This window comes from Equus asinus, chromosome 2 (genome assembly GCF_041296235.1).
Source record: "Equus asinus isolate D_3611 breed Donkey chromosome 2, EquAss-T2T_v2, whole genome shotgun sequence".
Taxonomy (NCBI): Eukaryota; Metazoa; Chordata; class Mammalia; order Perissodactyla; family Equidae; genus Equus; species Equus asinus.
This window is the reverse complement of record NC_091791.1, coordinates 15,329,206-15,351,992: the sequence shown is the minus strand read 5'-3', so window position 1 is coordinate 15,351,992 and position 22,787 is coordinate 15,329,206. Positions and strand designations below refer to the sequence as shown.

General features: G+C 37.1%; 1 protein-coding gene across 3 annotated transcripts in view; it reads right to left on the bottom strand.

Moving 5' to 3' along the window:
* The window catches only part of SHTN1 (shootin 1), a 95,662-nt gene that overhangs the window by 23,361 nt on the left and 49,514 nt on the right, over positions 1-22,787 (bottom strand). For all 3 annotated transcript variants that reach the window (XM_014849260.3, XM_014849262.3, XM_044750192.2), the window contains exons 9-14: positions 21,848-21,994; positions 19,561-19,714; positions 17,486-17,585; positions 12,014-12,096; positions 5,762-5,871; positions 2,519-2,572 (exon numbers count right to left, since the gene is read on the bottom strand). In XM_014849260.3, coding sequence (XP_014704746.1) covers positions 2,519-2,572; positions 5,762-5,871; positions 12,014-12,096; positions 17,486-17,585; positions 19,561-19,714; positions 21,848-21,994 — 648 coding nt within the window. The remainder of the gene's footprint in view (positions 1-2,518; positions 2,573-5,761; positions 5,872-12,013; positions 12,097-17,485; positions 17,586-19,560; positions 19,715-21,847; positions 21,995-22,787) is intronic.

The window sequence follows — 22,787 nt, the reverse complement described above, 5'->3', positions numbered from 1 at the left end:
GTTAGTTAAATATTAATGATACTGACTAATCTAATTGTCAGGTGGCAAAATTAACTATTCAAAAATCCCTGGGTACTGTGAAAAACTGAAGATGCTCAAAAACAACCTGAAAGAGAATTTTTTTAAAGCTATTTTTATTTCTTTGATTCAGAGGCAACTGAACTTGAGAAGAGACTTTTGGAGTAATTTGCATTGATTCACTCTTCAGAAATTGCCGTTTCCACTTTGAGTGGCTTTAAATGCCTGGGGTGACTCAAGAGGTTTGCAAAATGAGGTGTGCAACTATGAGAAAATAACTATATATTTTTTAACTACAAAATACACAGCTCTAAAAAATTAAGTGTAAATAAGCTTGAAAAAATAAGTTCAGTCAACACCGACACTTTAAAACTGTACAACTCAAAATAGAGTGAGGTTTTCCAACCCCTCAAATCACAGATCTGTTTTCTACCCATGGGCTAACTTTCAGCAATAGGCCAAATCTCTAAGTTGTGGATGTCCCTTACAACTCAGGTTGCCTTTCATTTCAGCAAAAACACCCCCACGTTGAGCTTATTCCTGGTTTCTGTTCTGCAACAGAACTGAACACTGTTTCTTGGCATCTCTTGGTACAGGTGCTCACTTTCCACCTCAATGCACAATCTGTAGGCTTTTCACATTTGTCTCTCACATGCCACAAGTGTGAGGCTGGTGTCATGTGCTTTGCTGGGTACTGACTTTGATGATCCTAATAGTCTGAACTCCAGCAAGAAGCACCGACAAAGCCCCATCTAACATGGGCTTCCTTTCTCTCGCTCTTAGAAGAAGTTGTATGGTTTCTTGGCCCCAACTGACTGGGAGTCATCATCCCTCAAAGGAAACTCCTATAGGGGTAGTGGAGAGCTGCCGTTTAGCAAAGAAGAATAGGGGAGAGCATCGTGAGTTCCACTTTTAAAAAAAACTTAATGCAAAAAAAAAATATTGCCAGAATAACAGCTTTAGTGATACATTAATGCCAGATAAGGTAGACAAATCTAATGATAAATCAGGGCAAGGAGAATGGGGGCAATCTGCAGAAAAAGAAGATGTTTTGACAATCTTTATAATTTGTAAATGATTTCACAAAATTCCATTTCACAAACTTCTCTCCTCGAAGTGGCACAAAATTATAGTGAATACAACTGTATAGTGAATATGATCTTTAAGAGCTATGCTATCAATCAGGAAACTTGCTATCATACAGCATTACCAGGGAGAGGGATATCTTGGGTAATCAAAATTATGTGTATCTCCTTATAGATGTCTGATTTTTCAAATAAACCTAATTTTTAAAAAGTCAAACTCAGTAGAGTTTACTCTTTCACTGATGCTCAGAATACACCCCAGAACCTCACAGTGCCCCTGGGGACATCTTCATGAATAGGAATTAGTATGACAACGTAGAGACAACAAATGGGACTGTCGTAAGGAGTTCTCCTTAACAGAACACTGGAAGACAAAATCTTCTCATTAAAGAATCTGTTAGATAATAACCACATACTTTTCCAATGGTTTTCACGCTTTATTCTGTAGGCAGACCACCACTGTTAGCGCTATACCTCTCTTTAGCCCTAATTCCACTCACCTAAAACTAATGCAGACTAATTAGGCCATTCTGAGCCAAGTCTACTGTTTCATGCTTGATGAAAATAATTTTGTTTACCACAATTATGTGGATGTCTACATGCAATGCATAATTAGCACAGTAACAACAAACATGGGAATATTAGTTCTGTACCTCCGCCCCCATGTTTGTTGACTTCCTGTGCATAATAACTGGTATTGAGACTGTAAGAGCATCTGAGAATCAAGCTCTTAGTATCTGAAACATTTTCGGAGTGGGGCGTTTGTCTCTGACAGCAACTGCTCGACAGGGCAGTACTCATTTATTCCGTTGGCAAAAGCTCAAACTTTGAAAAAAAGAAATACAACTCGAAATGGCATTAAGCATGTTCTTCAATGAATATGAATTACTTTTAGAAAATGAAATTAGTAACATAAAAAAAGAATTATATTTTATTCTCCAATTTAGCATCGAATAATTTTTTAAACTGTGACAAAAAGGAGACCGTGACCCTGATACTAACATATCTGGGTGGGAGCTCAGATGTACATTTAGGCACCAAGAATTCCACTTTCATGCCTCAAAGTTAAGCCCTATCCTTGTAAGAGACTCTACTATATTTCTGTTATTAACAAGCATGTACTGATCTCAGAGCTGGCCTGACACTATCTTGAAGGATTAGAGGGCAAGAACAGGAAACAATGATTTTGTTGAAAGCATAACCATTCTTTTAGAATAGAAACAGAGTATTGATATATTATTAACACACCCGATGGGGGAGTTCATAGCACAATCAAGTGAACCATCAGAAGAAATCAAGCTTATTGTAAATGGAAATAAAACATATCAGAACCAATTATTCATAAAGATAGATTTTAAAAATATTCTCCTTTCATTTTCCCATTAACTAAAAAATAAACTGAGTTCTACTCTTACCAGTATTCCTTTCAGTTCATTCACTGCACTTTCAGAGCCTTTTGAAGAGTCTGGCTACAATTTTAAAAAGAAAAAAAATTACTGAGTAATTCAGTTTTAAAATACTTAAAGATTTTTACACAGCAAAGAGGTGGTAGCTTATATTGACTATATTTTTTAATCAGCTCTATGTCTTATGGTTAGGAAAAAGTATTAGACATGTTAGTGCTCCCAAGTGTCAGGTAAACGTAAATCAGAAGTACTATTCAAAGCAAAAGGCCTCAAGCTACCATCTTCTAAACATCATTTTGTTACTTCCTATTATCATCATACATAGAAAAGATTTGGTAAACACCAGATTTCAAAGATTTAATTCCAAATTATTCAGAACTTTTTACAATAAACTTTTCTCCACTTGCATTACTGGACTTCTTCCAGCAAGTGAGGACTAGGAAGGCAGCAGTGCAGAGCAGAAAGCAAGCAACAGGGCAGAAAACCTCTCTCAGCTCTGTGAGCTCCAGGTGGAGGCCGGCTTACAGAGCACTCGCACATCTGATTTCACGAATTTCACAACAGCAGTGAGCCAACAGTAGGGACCAGCAAAGAACTTGGCTTACAGAAGACTATTAGCATCACTAGCTACCTAAGCAGTAATAGACCTCGGAGGGTATGGAGTCCAATCACTTCATCTTACTGATGAGGAGAGTTACACCTTGCCGAAGGCTGTATTGGAGTCAGGTGCCTTGATTACAAGCCCAGTTCTCTTCTGACTGAACCAGGAACAACATAATTTGAAATGAGGTTCTGGGTAATATTTGCGTGCCCACAATACCCAACAGTATCTGTGTATCCCTCAACTCATTTAATGGAGGGAAAATTTAGCAGGAGGCCCTCATGAAAAGAAGATCAAAAAAGACCTCTGATCTCCCCTGTATCACTTGCTTTCTCAAAGGACAGAGATGAAGAGAAACCCCGAAGATACAGTGAAAGGAGCCTCTCAGGCCTCTCATTTCAGGAAAAGAGGTAAAATTTCTCTCTCAAGAAATGGGAGTGATTAATAGCAACCTATAATCCTTTCCTCTCAAAAGATAATAAAAGAATAAGATCCCCTTCCAATTTTTAAAAATGGACAGTGGGAAAAAGAGAGAGAGGTTTGCTGCTCGTGTACAAATTAGACTAAGGCGTTCAACTTTCATAGCTTAGCTTGTCTGTGAAATTATACATGCCATCAGCGCCAGTCATAAGTGCCAGTCAAAAGCTCTAAAACACTAATTTTAACCATACCAGCACCATCATCAACATCAAGAAATTTAGAAAATATGCGGTTAAATTAGTATTCACAAGGCAGGCTTGACTTCTGTTCAGGTGACAGGCTGTGACTTCTGAACAAACGCCCTGGCTGAAGGCATACTCAAAAGTGCCACAATGCCACTGAAGGTGCTCTCTGGCTGCATAAGCCTTTAGAAGCCTGGACTGCAGACTCCTGACTTGTTTCATTTTAGGAAAGCACTGATGGTACTGGGACGAGAAGTCTGTACTCAAGCATGCAGTGACCATTTGTCCTAAAGGTTACTGACCAGGTCATTCAGCACTATATCTACATAGTTTAATGATTACCAGTGAAAACCCAGTCGTCCACTGATCCTTGTTCAGTTGTTTTCCAGATTTTGAACTGACATTAAATAATGTGTAACTGTTGGAAGAGTCATGGTAAGAATAAAAAAGGACAAGGTTGTATTCTGAAAATGAAAGTACTAGGGAATATTGACTGCTTACGATTTAAGTTTTTCAACATTTTTCTTTCTAACCTAATTTTGTTTCTTTATGACATTGTATTTTTCTATAGTAATAGTTTGGTTTTGCTTATTCTCTCCAAAATAGTTGTGACATGAAAGTCATAAAAATGTATTCTTTTGAAAGCTTCCACTTAAACCCTGCATTTTAAAGTGTTTTCACGATGCATTCCATTTGATCCTGACAACAACCCCGAGTCAGACAGGGCAGGTGCTATCCCAATTTTGTGGAGAAAAAAGCCTGGGAAGCTGGGGGATAGTGCAAGGGCCTCAACCCCAACCAGAGTGCTCTTCACTCAGTCACCAGACAGCAGCACAGAAACAGCTGTGCCAGACTGTGCGCACACAGCTGCTCCTCCAGTTCTGTATTCCATCCTTTACTCAGAAAACTAGCACAAAACTGAATTACCCTACAGGGTTGGCCATGGCTGCCATTTCATGAGATGTAAATCTGGTCTTGGAGTTGAGAATTCTTTCCCTCTTTCCAACCCCCTTTCCACACTATGGCCATTCCTGTCTTGCTTGGCTATCTTGCCTGCCTGTGACAAAGTGGCAACTTGAAAAGCCCAGTGACATTTGTACAGAACAGTCATGATACTGGGGAACTGAAGCAGTTGAGGAGGGCCATCCTTGAGAGTAAGAAAGAATGATAAAGTTTGGTTTAAAAGAGGAAGAAGAAAAAGAAAGAGAATCCATCTGTTGATACCTTATTAGAGTGAGGAAAGAAAAAAACATTGTTCAAGAAAAATTTCAAAAACTCTATTATTGGGTCTATTTAAATGGGACAAAGGGAAGAGAGAAGTACTGAACTAGATTCTAGGAACTTCGATAGATCCTGGCGCTCACTGTGGTCTAGTTTAGACGACAGCTAATGGCAGTTATACACAACAGTTTCTCCTTGAAGTGACCTGGAAGAGGTCTGTGAAATTAATGAAAACAATCATATAAATCTCACTATTTTTCAAAAGTTGCCTTAGGTCTGTTCTGGCATTATGATGTGATCCCCACTCCTCGTTCCCTTCCCCTACACACTAAAAAAGAAGCCCCAGGAAGGCAAGGATTTTCTCTTTTGTTTACAGATTTATTCCCAGTGCCTAAAACAGTCCCTGGCACATAGTAGATACTCAATAAATACTTGTTGAATTATACAAAAGAACCAGGAATTAAAGAAAAGATATAATAATGGTCATTTGTATGGGATAACAGTTCACATCAATGTCTCTCTCAAGGAGACGGCAGCACAGCACACGCAATAACAGGTGTTACTTACTTTCCACAGTGATTCAGGTTCACCATGGGTCAAGGAGAGTCCTCCCGAAACATGCTTATAAGGAAGTAAAGGCTTTCACGACACATTAGTCTTATCCTAAGATTTGACAGTCAATCCTGATGTAGCTTTCATCAAATTTCAAATTTTTACATTTGAAAAAGGAAATATCAAGGGGTGAAAAAGCATTTAATCATTCCGTACCTTCTCCTTCGGTCTGGCTGTCTGATTAACTGGTCTAAGATGAACTCCCTTTTTAATTCTATCCATCATCTCTTCAACTGCTTGCCTCTTCAGATCTGTGACTTCCTCAGCTATTCAAAGAACACACACATAAATCATCTTATGTTACAAGAAAACAGCTACTTCCTATTTTTGGTGATTTAGATTGCACTATGTAATTAACCACAGTTGTTTTTCAGAGTCGCAAAACACCAACAACTACCAATGTTAACAGCTGCCAGGTAGAAACATTGTCTTTAATAAAAAATCTTTTAATAAAAGATCTGCTTTGAAAAATAAGTCACAAAATTTAAGGTCTAATTTGTAGCCTAAAAGTCCATATCAGGTCATCTATGTTAAACAATGGATTTTGTTCCATTTTTCAGCATAATGACAGACCTGAATTTCTCCAGATTTTTAAAAGCCCAACTTTATACCTAACCCCCCAAAATCATTCATCTTTGCCTCGCAGATGTTTTTATAACTTACAGTACATCCTATGTCAAAGAAAGCAGCCCAAAGAAGGTATAACTGTCAAAAAGCCCACTTGAAAAAAAAGGATCAAAGAGATCTTTTACTTGTTTGAAGAAATCCACTGTCAAAGATGAGCAGCAAATAGGTAAAATCTACTATTAAACTGCCATCTTTTGTTTAGGAATCACATGGGAAGAAAACATTTAAGCAAATCTTTTTCTAGTCTTTTAAAACTGTCAATGTTAAAAGAAAACACACATCCAGAAACAAGTGCAATTAAGTAATTAAATTTGATTTAAAAATTTCAACTGTCCATTGTCTAATCTTTGCACTACTTTTCTGTAAAAACAATAAAGCTGTTGAAGTATGTATCAATTTGATTAATGCTCCTGAGATGAGCTTAAACCTGTTGATCAGAATAGTGAAATTTGTCTCTTTTGCAGAAGAGCTTGACCAAAAGCACTGAATCATTTTTGGAACATTTAACACCATCAACGCATTTCTACATCTTGTGTTTCCTTCCATCTAACTCACTGCAGCCAATATATTTAAGTATCTCATAAAGACCTTCCAATCAGAATCTTTAACAGACTTGTGGGCCATATTGCGGGCACTCAGCAAGTATCTATCTACTGACTGACTTGTTAAAGTTTTGGATTTAAATGGCTGTTAATCTTTTTACTATTTGAGCAGAAATAACGAAGTCCCAAAAGAATGGCTTCTCAGTGGAGGCAATCACAACTATATCCCCAAGCTACTTAACAGGAGTGTCAGGCTGGCTTTGTGCTAAGGAGGCCTAAATCATGGCTTATTTTTCTGCTACGCGGCCGGACTTCCCTCTAACTCTCGGTAGCTGTTCCTCTTATATAGATGACTAAGGTGCAACCAAGAGAATCTAGAAGGTTCCATTATCCTCATCTCTACAGCCACAGTGATGGGATTGCTGCTACATTCATCACATAATCTAGGTTTTCTGATACAGTCCTGACTTCAAGTAGTGTTCTGTCATCCTCACAAGCCATTGAAATGCTGGGAATTAAAATTTCTCGGTAATCCAAACGACATCTTTCAGATCCAGAAGACAAAAAAAGTATCTCCTGCCAGACAACACGGGAAATAAGGCACCAAGGTCAGAACAAAACTGTGGGCAGATCAACTATGTGCCCTTAAATAGCACTTTCTTGGGCAGTTTCTGCGGCTGGCTCACAAACACCAACAAGGGGACAGGCAATAACATTACTATGGAGGGGAATTCATTCATTCATTCTTTCACTCACTCACTCATTTTATATCTGAATACCTATTATGCACTACACCATGCTTTTGCTGACCTTACTCAAAATCAGGGGAGAGAAAACCCAGATCTGTCATTCAAGCACCTGGTATGGGTATGGAATTTACTTTTGGGAATTTTAAAAAAAATCTTCAAAAAACATTTGATTTTCAGAAAGGCTGCCATTTTGAGTGAGACCTGGGAAGAGCTGCATGGCAACAGGAACGCCGCCTACAAACAGATTAGCACTCTGTAAGGAATGACTGAGACCCAATTACATGCACCATACAAAAACTAATTAAGGCAGACAGATGGAGAATTATGGTCAACACCATTCAAATCTGCTGCAGCATCTAACATAGCAGGAATTTAAAGTAGTTTCTTATTTTTGCTTGCCAGAATCATAGTGATAATTCAGAGAAGTGCCACTATCTGTATTGTATACAGATTGTAAACCAGGCTTTAATTTCTGTCTTTTTCAAATGTAAAGACTTAATTGGTCTTAAGGAAAAGAAATCACTCTTATCAGATTCCCTACTCGGACACAATACAAGGGCAACACTAGGTTAGCTGCACAAGCTTTTTTCTCTCTCTCGCCAACCCTGTTTTTGAACCAGCAAAAAGCAATCTATATGAACTTCTAAACTATTAAGCAGTTCTAATAAATCTGCAAGAATCACCTACAGAGAGCTCATGGTATGTTTTGTAATTCTTTCTGCAATCACACAGTTGGTAATTGTCTCACAAAAGCGTGTAATCAGGGGGACAATAGAAATATGCAGGATACTGGAGATTAAAGAAAAGGGACAAATGAAGACAACAGGTCTAATGTTATTGAACTGCCACGGGAAAATAAAATCAAATGTTCTTTGAGTTAGTGCTTCAAGGTCAGTCTCGGATCAGAAAGCTACATGTAATTAATTGAGGCTTAACTTTTAAGACCCACTTGAAAAATAAGTTAGCTCCTAAAAAAAAAAAACCCACAGACAAACCATCACCTTTTTGCTCAATAAAACCTTTTGTTATTACCTAAAAGAAACTAAAATGCACTTCTAAATTCCACAGGATTACTCTTCTCTTTCACTAACATTTTTTAAAAGGTACTAAAAAAAAATCTTACGCCACTGTGATGTACGAAATTTCTAAAGAACATACCATGGTTGAATAAGTCTGAATTTGACCTAAGGTCATAAAGTTAAGGAAATTTCCTTAACTACAATGATCACAAGAGGCTGCTGAATAAGGACTTCTGCCCCTCACAGCGTGGTTGGTACACTGTCTTTTTAGCTATCATTTTGAGTATTTTCTACTACACTAAACACTACATGTTGTGAGGTTCATTAATTCTCACAAGAACCCCATGAAACAGAAACTATTATCCCCATCCTATAGGTTAGCAAACTGAGGAAAGAATCAATCAATCAATTAATGAACTAAATATATGATAAACAGCAGGCATACCACTGCAATTTCAGAATCTGTGCAATAAATGCCTTCTTATCAAAATTAGAGTAATGACTTCAAAGCTTGTAATAACTTCTTATATTTAGACCTTAAAACTACTTCTGAAATATTCCACACACCTTCCTTACAATCAAGTTTTTTAATAGCCGTAACCTAGCAATAAAAGTTTCTCCATTCATAAGCTCTGACGAGCACACCCACCGTCTAGTAAAAGCCACCATAAGACACCAGCAAAAGAAAAAACTGTGATAGCAACACTGGTCCATACGTTATAAATGCAAACTCCAAAAGGTCACAGATGAGTCCAGTGTCTGAGGGTCTACATTCATGTATCGTGCATTTAATCATTGTTGGTTTATTCATTCAACTGTTTTTAGCGTGAACTATTAACAAGACACTATAAATTACCTTGCCAGACAAAGAGAGGCTCCAATAATGGGTGGTTATGGTACATATCATTTAAGGCAGTATGATTTTAGGGTGGCTCCAGTTTAAAATCTCATGAGCAACTTCTCTATCAGTAACTACCCAGATTCCCAAAGTAATGATCCCATAGTTCAAGGATGAGGGAGAAAATCCTACCACATTTCATGAATTATAAATGAAACATCATTTTCATAAGGAAAACTGTATAGTTTCTAACACTGGGGGTTAATAAGGTCTAGAATACTTTTTTTAAAAAATTTAAGGGTGCTGTCAAGGTTGACAAGCTAATAATGTAATTTACGTAGAAGGGGAAATCATTTTATTCTGACTGCCCTCCTGACCCTATAAGGCCTACCAATTGTCCCAAAACAATACTGAAACAAACAAAATTTTGATTTTAATTACAGTGTCAAGGAAGGCTTATAGGCAGTAACCCAAAAGCAGGGCTGCCCTGCAGATCACCAAAGGCAGGACTTCTGAATCCTGCAACACCTTGTGCAAAACAGAATTTGCCTTTCAGCTGCATTATTACACAGAGGAATAGTTTCCAAAGGACTGCAGGAGGCAGGCACAGAAAGTCAATTCATATAGATGAAATCAAACAGTTTTCGTTTGTAACAGTGCTTTGAGGTACTTGCTAAGAAAGAAAAGACTAAGTCTAAACTTCAATTCATTCAATATGCAAGGAAGCTGTGGGAGGCTGCAGAGAAGAGTAAATCTTCAAAGAGTCTGCAATCTGTTCAGGAGGAGAGATATGGAAATAACTCGAACACCAGAGCAGAGGCTGAGGGATGGGACATTAAATCCTTATAACAAAACTTGAAGCAAAACGCTATAGCAATACACAGTAATGAGCCCATTCATTTTAGATTATTAATACTAATACTAATAAATAAGAGAAATAAGAGGAATAAGAGGAAGAGCCCGGAACACACAAATTGCCTGGAACCCTCATGGGAGATAGGGAATTAGAACAGCACCTTGCATGAGAAAGCTCTGACTAGAGGAAGGGCGGGGGAACACTGTGGAATGAGGAAAGACAGGAGCAAATGCATAGGGGGCTTAGAGGTAATGGTCCAGCCATAAGGTGGGACAGGGGTAATGAGAAATGAGGCTGAAGTAAAAGCAGAGAACTGTTTGTAAGCAGACTATAGAGTGTGCATTCTATTCTGATGCAGTGAGAAGCACAGAATGTCATAAGATGAACACAATGTGATTAGACCTATGATCTGGGAATGCCACACTGCCAATGATATGAAGATGGATGGACTGGAGCAATGAAACCTGGAGGCAGGAAAACGGGGCCCAGAAGTTTACACCTGGCTGGGCTTGAACCAGGCAAATCTACAATGCTTTGTAACTAGCAGGTGTTGAGCATACACTGTTGCATTTAATTTGGGTTCTACAGTTCTCAGGCAGAAAGGCCCAAGACGTGGCCCGAGCATTCCAACCTTGTGCGCTCACTGTGGCTGCACACAAAACTGCACACAGCTCTGTGAACTGACTCCACCCAGCCACAGGAAAGCCCTCTCCCTCCATTCCATCTCTTCATATTATCCTCAACAACTCCCTCTGCAGTGAATCAGAGTCCTGTGAATTTTACCTCCCTGAGTCATTCCTGAATTTATCCATTTCTTTCTGTCTCTACTGCTACCACCGTCGTCTAAGCCACCATCAACATTCCTCTGAATGGCTGCAATAGTCTCCCTTCATCCACTCTCATTCCTTTCCAGCCTGTTCTCTGTTCTCTTCACTGCAGCCAGTGAGATTTTTTAAAAAAGACAAATGTCGTCGTGTTACACCCCTACTTAAAACTTCTACTGCCCTTATGATAAATTTCAAAATCTTGACCACAGCCTCTAGAATTTGGCTCCTGCCTACCTATCAGACCTCCTCTCTTGGACCCCATGTTCTAGTAACACAACTTTCTTTCAGTTTCCTAATATACCAAGCTCCTTCCCACTTTGGACTTTGAATTTGTTGCCCCTCCATGTGAACCACTTTTATCCTAAATACCCTCACCCTGACTTTCTAAATCCACAACTACTCTGCTCACACATCACTTTCTGACACCAGCAGGCCACCTCCACGATCTCTTAGAAACTTGTACTCTTCCTCCATAGTACTGATCAAAACTGTATTTAAATAATTATATATTTATTTGGATGGTTACTGGTTACCTCACTCAAATGTAAGTTTTGTGTCTTGTATCTCCGGTACACAGCACTGGAGTGGTACACAGTAGGTAGGTGCCTGAGAAAGTCTCAGTTCACTTGCTATCAACTCAAAAAGCCTTTCCTCAAATGCCTCATTTGCAATTACTCCCTCTCTTTCCTTCACACCCCAAAGTACTTCGTCACTTAATGAAAACACCTTTCCCAGCATACCTCACATTGCAGTGACGTGTGCATGTTTATCTGCTCTAGACAATAAGCTACAGGAAGGCAACGACTTATGTGGTTCGTTCTTATAGCTGTTAAGTTCACATCCCTCCCGCAACGATCTGTTCATAGTCATAGAACTCAACAAATGTGTGTATTGTTGAAAAATTGTACACCATCAACTACTTAGGGTAAACCAAGGCGGATGAGACTTACTTGTTTCTGGCTGAGCTGCCTTTTCTTTCTTAGCACCACTGCCACTCGGGTGGGATCGCTTCCGGATCATGGACATGAGGGATCTTTGGGAGAAAGAAAAAGATAGACAGGAGATTACTGGCTGCCTTATGATCTAAGAAATAAAATGTGTAGATTCTAAATAATTAGTAAAAATCCAACTCTTCTCTAGGTGCATGAATGTATAACTAGAATTTAAGAAGCTTCTTTTCCACTTTTAATAAATTATTAAACTTTTCATCACTTTAAGGAAGAGAAAGATGTCTCATCCCTTTCTGTGTGAAACCAAATTAATTACTGGAAGAAAGGAACTGCTATAATTACTAATATGATGCCTAGACATTTACAAAGTAAAATACATACAGAAAAAAATTCCACATCCATATCTAAAATTCATAAACAGCTATTTACATAATACATTTGAGAGAGAGGGAAGGATGAAAGAATTAGGGGATGTTTTCAGTAAATAAATATCTATTTGTGAAATATGGGCACAAGAACATCTGAGTCTGAGACACAGACCAAACACTTAAGGGATAAAAATATACTTAGACCACTGTCTCTCTGCTTCATGTTTTAAAAATCTGTATAAAATCCAAATCATGATAAATTTGACCACATTAAAATTTTAAAACCTCCAAATATTAAAAGACATCAAAGAATAAAGATAAAACCTCTACAGATCAGTGAGAAAAAGCAGACAACTTAAAGAAAAAATGGACAAAACCCTTGAAACTCCATAAAAGAGGATGTCCACATTTCCAATACACATATTAAAAAGGTTCTTGACTTTATTAGTTATTAGGAAAACACAAACGAAACCCACACTGAGATATTACTGAGCACTCATCAAACAGGCAAGAAATTTTAAGTCTGATAATAACAAATGTTGGCAAGTTTGTGGAATAACAGGAATTCTCAAACTGAAGAAGGCATATAAATCAATAGCACCACTTTAGAATACTGGCATTACCTAGTGGAGCTGAAGATACGCATATCCCAGGAGCCCGTGATTCGACTTCTATATATATTACAGAAATACAAGCACTTGTGCACTAGGATACATGTATAAGAACGTTCACATGGAATTTCCATTATTTCCCTGAACTGGTAATAACTCAAATGTCTATCAGTACACGATGGATAAACACATCCTGGGACATTCATAAAATGGATTATGTATCAACAAATATGAATGAACTTCAGCTACACAAAATAATATGGATGAATCCTACAAAATAATGTTGAGTGTAAAGAACAAGACATAAATGAATACAGTAAAATTACAATTATGTAAAGTTAAAAAAAAAGACCATATATATATTTCTAGTAATCTAGGGAGCTACATGTAGTAGAAAAAAACCTTTTCTTTAAAAAACAGATAAAAAAGAAGGGATTCTAGAGTATCTGTTTTACTTTTTGATCCGGATGATGATTACATGGATATTCATTTTGTTATTTTTAAACCGTACACAAGTTTGTGTACATTTCCACATATATGTTATCATTCCCTCCAAAAAAAGTTTACAGAAACACAAACAAATCAAGAATTCTTGAATTCTTTCACCTACATTATAAATGTCCTCAGTGTGGTAAAGTGGATTTGACAAAACACGATCCTGAGGAAGATAAGCTGGGAAGCCAGCAATAGAAAACAAATATTTAGAGGATAGGAAAGGCCTCATGTTGCCTCCAGAAAAGGGGCCACTGGATATACACAGTAACACTTGCTCTGAGGACAGAACGACTAGATGTTTCTTAATCACTGTAGTTTTCAGATTTTTTTTACTTCTTACTTCTACTTTTGGTTATATTATTAATCCCTTCTCTAACTGCCTTTTCTTAAAATTCCCAAACACATTGAACAATCTCCCACAAAGCAGAGGAGAAAGTAAGCAGGACAGCCTGCTCTACCCTGTGCAGTTTCTAGGACTTAAGCAACTGGGAAACACTCAATCACTGGGCTTCTGACTTGGTCTAGTTTGTCTTCTTTGGGCTCACAGTGGCCTAAGATGGAATTAAATTCTTTTCATAAAACCTAGAAATTCTAATTTACACAGAATGTTAAAATAAGCACATTATATTCCAGAAATTGGGAGAAATGAAATAACGCAAGCTTTATTTGCTCATTTTTTCCATTCTGTCAACTGAAGGCAGGATGTTCAGTGTCGACTTGCTAACATTCCACAGCAGGGAGGGGTCTGGGGAGGGTGCTCACAGATGAGAGGCCTCTCCGGACCCTCTCACCACACTCTGGTTCTGAGAGGAAACTGGGAGAGTGCGCATTATTGTACATAAAGATCATGAAGCAGAAAGCTCTTTGTACTGCTCGGAATATTTGTATTATTTACAGAAATGAAGTAAGAACATATGTTCATCGTTGTAAACCACCTAAGTAGAGGAGAGAAAGGGCTAGCTTTAAATGTTCTGAAACAAAGTATAAGGTGGAGACTGCTATGCTGCCCAGAGGAAAATCATCTGTAATATTAAAAAAGAACCATCTGTCAAGAAGGGGCATAGAGTCCAAAGAAAGCAGATAGGGTGGGTCTCACAGGACAGATGAGAAGACCAGGACAAGACATCTGGGACCAATAATCCAAACCTCTGGCTAAAATGGCCCCTTTTCACAGCCATTTCAACTGAAAGGATGTGAGCTTCAAGCAAGTCTCCCCCAAATATGGAAGCGTTCAATGGAGACTATTCACCTTGAAATTCTTCAAGAAGTGTTCTTCATGTATAATGTGATGGTTAATTTTATGGCTCAACATGACTGGGTCACGGGATACTCAGATACATGGTCAAACATTACTCTGGGTGTTTCTGTGAAGGTTTCGGATGAGATTAACATTTAAATTGGTAGCCTGAGTAAAGTAGATTGCTGTCCCTAATGTGGGTGGGCCTCATCCAACTAGTTGAAGGCCTGAATGGAACAAAAGGGTGACCCTCTCCCAGACAAGAGAGAACTCCTCCTGCCTGACTGCCTTGTAAGAATTCTGCTTTTTCCTACTTTCAGACTCAAACTGAAACACTCCCTCTTCCTGGGCTTCAAGCCTGCTGACCTTCAGACTGAAACTATACCACAGGTTCTCCTTGGTCTCCAGCTTGCTGACTCACCCTGCACATCCTGGGACTTGTCAGCATCCATAATTACGTGAACCAATTCTTCAGAATAAATCTCTTTTTATGTGTGTGTATGTGTGTGTGTGTGCACAGACACACACACCTTATTGGTTCTGTTTTTCTGGAGAACTTTAATACACTGACACTCTACCTTTCCCCCATGAGCCACACAGGCCCAAGACCTGTCCTACTTTCACTACCACTAGCACAAACTGACCAAGGTATGCCTTCTTCCTCTCTTTCCTCTCTCCCACCTGTCCTCTGGGTCAAAAGAACAAGAGGAGGAGGAAGAAGCAATAAAGCCTTGGGCCCTAGTCTTTTTTCCCACTTTTATTTCTATCCGTGATCTATATCAGGGTAAAACAAATGGCTCAGGAACAAAGTTGAAAAGTCTTGATTAGTAGATTCAAAGTCCACTGAAACTCAATACACATGCAAATATATTTCTTTAACAAGAAAGTACTCCTTACTAAAAAAAAAAAACTCTTTCTACTCAGAAATTATGTCTTAGACTATATAAATTCATCTTGAAATAAAAATCATTCATGTTATTCAATTAAAATTTTCCTTAAAGGACCTTATAAAAGAGTTCATACTTTAGACATCCATAGTCTGAATCCTATATTCGTTTCTCAGTAGGACTGTAACGTGTTCTTTGGGAAAATATTCTATTTAGGTTATACTTTACTTTTAATTCTAAGGGCTCTCGAGATTTCTGAGACTAAAAATTAAAGGCCGACAGCAAGATTACAATCGCTTTTTAATAGTTCTCTCTCCCTCATAGAGAGAAGTGACCTTTCTTATCAGCTCAAAATTTCAGACCTTATAGAAAGATCAAAGAGACGAATTTCCTATTTTAAATGTCAAATTCAAAATATCTCCTACAGATTTAACTACCCAGGAGAGAAAGAATATCAAATACCTAAAATTCTTTCAATTGACTCTTGGATGGATCATGTGCAAAAATTATTTTGCCTTAACTACTTCAATGGCTTAAAGTAGATTGTGTCATACCCTACTCAGTAAGAAAAACTAATGAGATTCTTTTTAAAAGGCAAAGCACCATTTTCCCAGTCATGTGGGAGGAACATGCTACACATTCTATTCAGATGGATCGGCAAAGATGCAAAGTAGGAATAAATGGCCTCTCTGTGTGAAAGGATTAAACAAATCACATGAGTTAATAAAGGTAAAAATCTAGCAAAATTTTAAATCTCATTTGTTCAAGAATAAATTATCCAGGAACAGTTAACATCATGACACGAGGACGTAAGCTGTCACCACAGCAAGTAGGTTGTCTTATGAAATTTCAGATAGTGGCATGAAGAACCACAAAGGCGGCAAAATTTTCTCTAGATCTCCTGGGGTATATGGTGCTTTATTCAGGCACTCGACACCATCAAGTCACCTTAGGCTTCAGAAAAAGTGAATTCTTGTCTGCAGATATGATTTCCTGCTGCAAGAATTTAAACATAATTTCTTCTTCTTATGAAAGGTTTCTCTCTCAGCATTATTAAAGGTTTAAATATGAGATTAGGGATACAAAATAATTAGTACTTTTAGTTTAATCACTAGTTTATAACAATTAGTACTGTTACATTTTCATTTAGTTTAGTACCTTTATTTTTAAAATAATTGAACAAACTAGAGCTTTTCAAATTCAAATTAGTGAGAGAAAAAAGATGAAAACATTCCGAAGAAACTCAAAATTCCTTGGTCTTCCAGTTAAAGGAAATCCTAATGTCATGGACTGAAATTTTATAACTGAAGGATGAAACTCTATGTATGGAACAGAAGTTTAAATTTGTGTGTGTGTGTGTGTGAGGAAGATGGTCCCTGAGCTAACAGCCGTGCCAATCTTCCTGTGTTTTATATATGGGACGCCACCACAGCATGGCCTGATGAGCAGTGTGCAGGTCCACACCAGGATCCAAACCCATGACCCAAGGTCGCCAAAGCAGAGCGCATGAGCTTAACCACTACACCACCGGGCTAGCCCCTAAAAAAATTTTTTTAAATGTCTAGCTCCTGGGTTTGAAACATTCACATGGAATCGGAACATCTACAACAGAAGAACACTTTAGGCCACAAGAATGTCTTTCCCGGATGTTTTAAGGCCCTTTCCATATATCTTTTATAAGAAGAGAATAAAACACTGGCCTTTAGAAAATTTTCTGAGAGAAACACCAGCTGATATCTTTCATACTTTTTACCACCCTTCTAGTGATGCAATCTAAGCCAGTATTTTGAAAAAAGGATCCCAGGAACATAAACTTCGGGTCCTCTGACAAGGGGTAACATTTGACGCAGAGCAGTCTTCCCAGATGTGCTTACCGGATAGGATTGGGAGGTGGAGGGGGAAGCGGTGGAGGAGGAGGAGGCGGTGGAGGTACTGAATTCTCAGACTGGTTCACCCGTTTCTGGAGTTCATCAACTGCACAGAGAGCAAGCAGTCGGAAAAGAGCTGAAATGAGCAACTTAACACCTTCTTTTACATGTAAAGGAAAAACACAACCTCTCTCAAAATCAAATTCTTTTTTATTAAGGTAAAGTTAGAAATTTCAATATGAATCTACAGAACTTTTTCAACTTCTTATCATCCAGTCTACTACCACTCATGCAAGAGAGGCCTTACATATGTTACAAGAAAACATTACCATTTTTTACTCCATGTACAACTACAGAAAAAAAAAAATTCAAGACAATGGCTGGATGGGTGGGAAGTAAAGATTGAGCAGGTTGAAGAAATATTTGTTAACAATAGAATATACTACTCAAACACTAAGAAATTGGTAATACTTGACTTTTAAAGTATATAGACCAAGAATTAATTTTAAAGATGACATTTAGTAATGAATTTTAATAGCATACTTTCCTCTTCCACTTAATTTCCTTCAAAAACTACAAATCCTGGAGTTCTTGATTTAAACCAAATTCAGACTCTCAAATGTTTCTAACTCAGAAACTTTTTTGCTCTTTTGAAGAGCATTCTGGAAATATAATCTATTCATTCAGTTCATTCAAGACATTAATGAAACAGGTATTTACTAAGCACCAACAATATGAAAGGACCTATGCTTGGTGCTGTTCAAGACAAAGTATCTGACGTCAATTTAAATTTATATTTTATCACGGATGCAAATACTTCAAATATGGAATCTAATGGGCTATATACAGGTACTAAATACTGTTGGCACCCAGGAATAGCTCTGCCTCTCCACAGCCATTCCACTTTCTCCACAACTGACTGTACCCTCAAAGATCTATCCAATTGTTTTTACTCTCAACACTTAAATAAGCAGTGTGGATTATCCTCTCCAACACCAAGAATCCTCTAGTTATTTCATACGCATTTGTCTCTCTCTCCAAAGGGAGTCTGAGTTCTTCAAGGACAAAAGGCATGGTTTCTTTTCTTCTATATTTCTTATAGAACCCTAGGGTAAGGCTGGGTACACACACAGTAGATACTAAATAAAACATGCTCAAAACCGAATCTCAAATACCTCTAATGTCTACCCCCTCCATGTATAATAAAGGTGGCTTTGGCTACAGCCTGCCCTGATATACACAAAAAAGAATGGAATATTTCTTAATTTTAAATAAATTGAAAAAAAATAAATTGTAATTAATTTCCACTGTGGATTAGAAAGTACTGAATATTTTTTAAAGGAAAAAAGCCTACTTGGTTCTTCTATACAGATTTCAAAATTCTAGTATAAAATTATCCAAAAATATCTGAAGTGAATACTGAAGCTGTTATAAAGGAAATACCTGCCTCCTTAAATTACCTACCTTCCAACAGAAACTTATTACTTATCCCTGTGCAATAATCTAACTCACACATTCCTGTAAAGCCTTCTACAGTTGAATGAATAAATCCTTTGATTTAAGTATCCCCTGGTGTTTTAAAAGTTTTTCCATTTAATATATATATTGTTGCCCATTTTATTGTTAGGTGTGACATTCAAAGTATTATCATGTATATAATTAAACACCAAAGATGAAGGTAGCAAGAACCCCAAAAGTTTCTTTTTTAAAATGCACCTAAAACAAATAAAATAAGCTCTTAATGAACACTCATCTCTAAAGCCTTGAGAAATGCTGAAATTTTGGTCTTCCCATATTAAAGGTATCTTTCTGTATTTTTTCTGTCTCTTATTGCTGTACGGGATAAGCACTCACAAAGGCTCTGAATCCAAAAAAGAAGTTTAAATATTTGTCGATCATTTGATTACAGCACCCATTCCACTGAACTGCAACAGTTAGCAATGAAGGAATTTAAAAACAAATCTTGGTAATTTTCTACAGCATTCAGTAAATGTTCTGGATTGAGTGTATGCCAGGTTTTGTACTGGGCATGAGAGATTCAAAGATTAATAATAAGACAGTAGCCTACTCAATGCTTTTACCGGAATGCTTTAAATTTCTGGCTTTCTCCTCAGAATTCTGATATTTCAATTCCAATTCCTTTTTATCTTCTTCTAGAAGCTCCAGTTGCTGTTTGAGATTGTGGATCTCTTTGTGCAGTGTTTCATTTTCTAGCTGCTCTTGTAATTCTTTGACCTAAAAGTTATACAGAGACTTTTATGATATAGCTTTTCCTTTGTCGAGGAAAATAAAGGGAAAAAATTAACGTTTCCCTTTTACTTTGCACTTCATAGCAAAGAGATTCCAATTCATCTTAAATACCATGCAAATTCTTGGATACAGATAATACCTAAAATCATTATCAGCTATTTGATTCAACATAAATTTATTGGAGACCTATGTCCCAGATAATTTAATTTTAAAAAAGTAAAATAATACCTTAAAAATAATTTAAAATATATTAATATTTTCATACCTATTTTCCAGAGAAAAATTCAAGTACTATTAAAAACAACCCTGGGGGAACAACTTGGTAACAAGTATCAACAATCTTAAAAAAAAAGAAAGAAAGAAGGAGGAAAGTTCCTTTGATTCAGTAATACTACTTTTAGAATTTGTTTTAAAAAAAATAGACAAATGTTCAAATATATTCACTAAAGTGTTCATAACAGGGAAACACTGGAAATAACCTAAATGTCCAGCAATATTGTTGATTTAATAAATGACAGCGTGTTCATTAAATAAAATACTATATAACCATTTAAAATCACATAGCTCACTATACAGTGACATGTGAAGATAGACTACCAATTGAAAAAAAATCAGGTAATAGAACAGTATGCATGGTATGATTCCACTTAAACTATAGTCACAAAATTATATATTTACATAAAGTTTCAATATGCACCAAAATATGGGATTCTGGGGTAATTTTAATGTTCTTTTTAACTTTCTCTGTATTTTTAAAATTTGTTTATTAGAAGAATTATACGTTATTTTTATAATCATAAAAACAATACAGCTGTGTTTAAAAGACTGCTGAATCTGCAAGGGAACTCACAGACAGGTAAAAAATATTTTAAACCACACACATGAAAGATTATACAGAATAACTGTAGTTATAGTGTAGCAGCTTTAGAAGTACTGATTGCTATAATTTCATTCATAACTTTAATCTTCAGGACCTCTCCCACTACCCCAGCAAGATATACACACAACAATTTAGTTCCATAGGTTCTGGGCATGTGCTATTTACTAAATGAGTGAACCAAAGGAACAGGACTTTTCAGAAACAAAAAATTCTAGCATAAGCTAAATAAAAATAAACATTCTTTGATGCTCTCTTTATTTTGAAAAGGTAATTCCCGCATATGAGGACAGAAAAAATTCTTTCCTTCCTATCTATTCCCCAGTCCTCTTTCCCAGGGGCAACCACGGTTACCACCTATTCATCTGGAGATGCTCTAGGAATACACCAACATTTCTTACTGAGGAAGAAATAATCAACGCTACCTCACAACCAACTTAGTAGAAACTTCAGAACTTTCAAGGATTAAATGTCAATACTGTTGCTTAAAGAGACTTCGACAGGTGATGATAAATAACAGCTAACAGCCTTTCCTTCACAAAGTAGGTACATTGTAAGTAGCATAAATATTGATGTAATTTTTCTTAAGTGGTTTCTATAACTTGAAAGCCTTTGTTCCACCTCTTCGCCTCTCCTCCTCTCCGCCTCCTCCTTCTCACCTACCACGATGACTACCCTTTGCGCCTAGCATACAGAGGTAGGCTGCGTCAGCTGGAATAGCTCCACTCAAACACGCTGAAATAACCACTTAGGATGTCTTTAAACATACACATTTGTGCAAGTTTACAAAAACAGAAATTTTCTTTAAGCGAACAATTGCTACCAGCACAGACTTCTCCTCCCTCTTTGAATAAAATCTATGCTCTCCAACACGCTCTCTGAGACTAATACATTCTCCTAGTGTATGCAGTCTCCAAAAAACACAGTGAATTCACAGGTTTCCAAACTGGGCATTATGTGCATTATCCAAGCTCTTTTTGAGTTTTCTCTCTTTCCCTCACTTCCTCTGACCTTTTGGACAGTTTAAAGATCACTATAAAGTCTACAATAGCGCACTATAAATTTCACACACTAAGTTCCTTTGACAGTTACTTTTTTCTAAAAGGTGAAGAGATTGGAAAGACTTAGTAACTTAGGCAAAATATGGAGCTGTAAGTGACTGAACTGACTCCTCTCACTTTGTGTGTGTGTGTGTGTGTGTGTGTGTGTGTGTATTAAGACTCCAGAAGAAAATCTGTTACCTTTTGCTGATGTTGAATTCTCTCTTCTTCAAGGAGCTGGGTGAGTTTTGCATTTTCATCTAAAGCTTTCAAAAGCTGTTGGTCAGGAGCAGAGTTCTGGAGCAGAAGGTAGCTTTGTCTCTTGAGCTTGTTTTGTTCAATGAACATCTGCAAAAGTTAATTACAAAAACGTATATACCGATCAACCTCACATATCTCCTCAACTCAAACTTGAGCAAAAGGAAAGGATGTGGAGCTTTTATTAAGAAGTTAAAGGCGATTTCTGAATTGTATAGTATAACAGTTTCGGAAGGAATGACGGCTATTTCATTCATTCATAACTTTCATACAATCTCCAGTACCGTTACCCCAACAAGGTATACATACAATCACTTAGTCCTATACTTCGGTTTTTAATATTTTATAACTGCTTTAAAATACATTAACAGTAGTAGCTAATATTTATCAAGAACTTATCTTGTGCCACGTACTCTATTAAATTTTTTATACACATCATTTTAATCCTTAAATCAATCCTACGAGTTAAATGTTTCTACTACGAATAGCTGAAATGCACTGAACATTATGTAATAGATATGGTGGTAATCATTTTACACATATCATATCACCTGATCCTTAGAATAACATGGTCAAATAGATACTATTACTATCCTATTTTTACTAATAAGGTAACTGAGGCTCAGAGGGGTTAAGCAACTTTCCTAAGGACACATATAAGTGGCAAAACCAGGATTTAAACCCCGATCTGACTGATTTACAAACCCAAGCTCTTAACTACCTGGGTAACCTCCTTTCTCTGCTATGTATTAGACCCAATGTTTTGTTTTAAACAGATTAGTTTTTCCCTAGTAATGAAAGCAGTTAACAGTAGGAGGGTAAAAAGGAGAAGGGAAAAGGTATATTAATATTTACTGAGCACTTTATTAAGCAATTTACATAT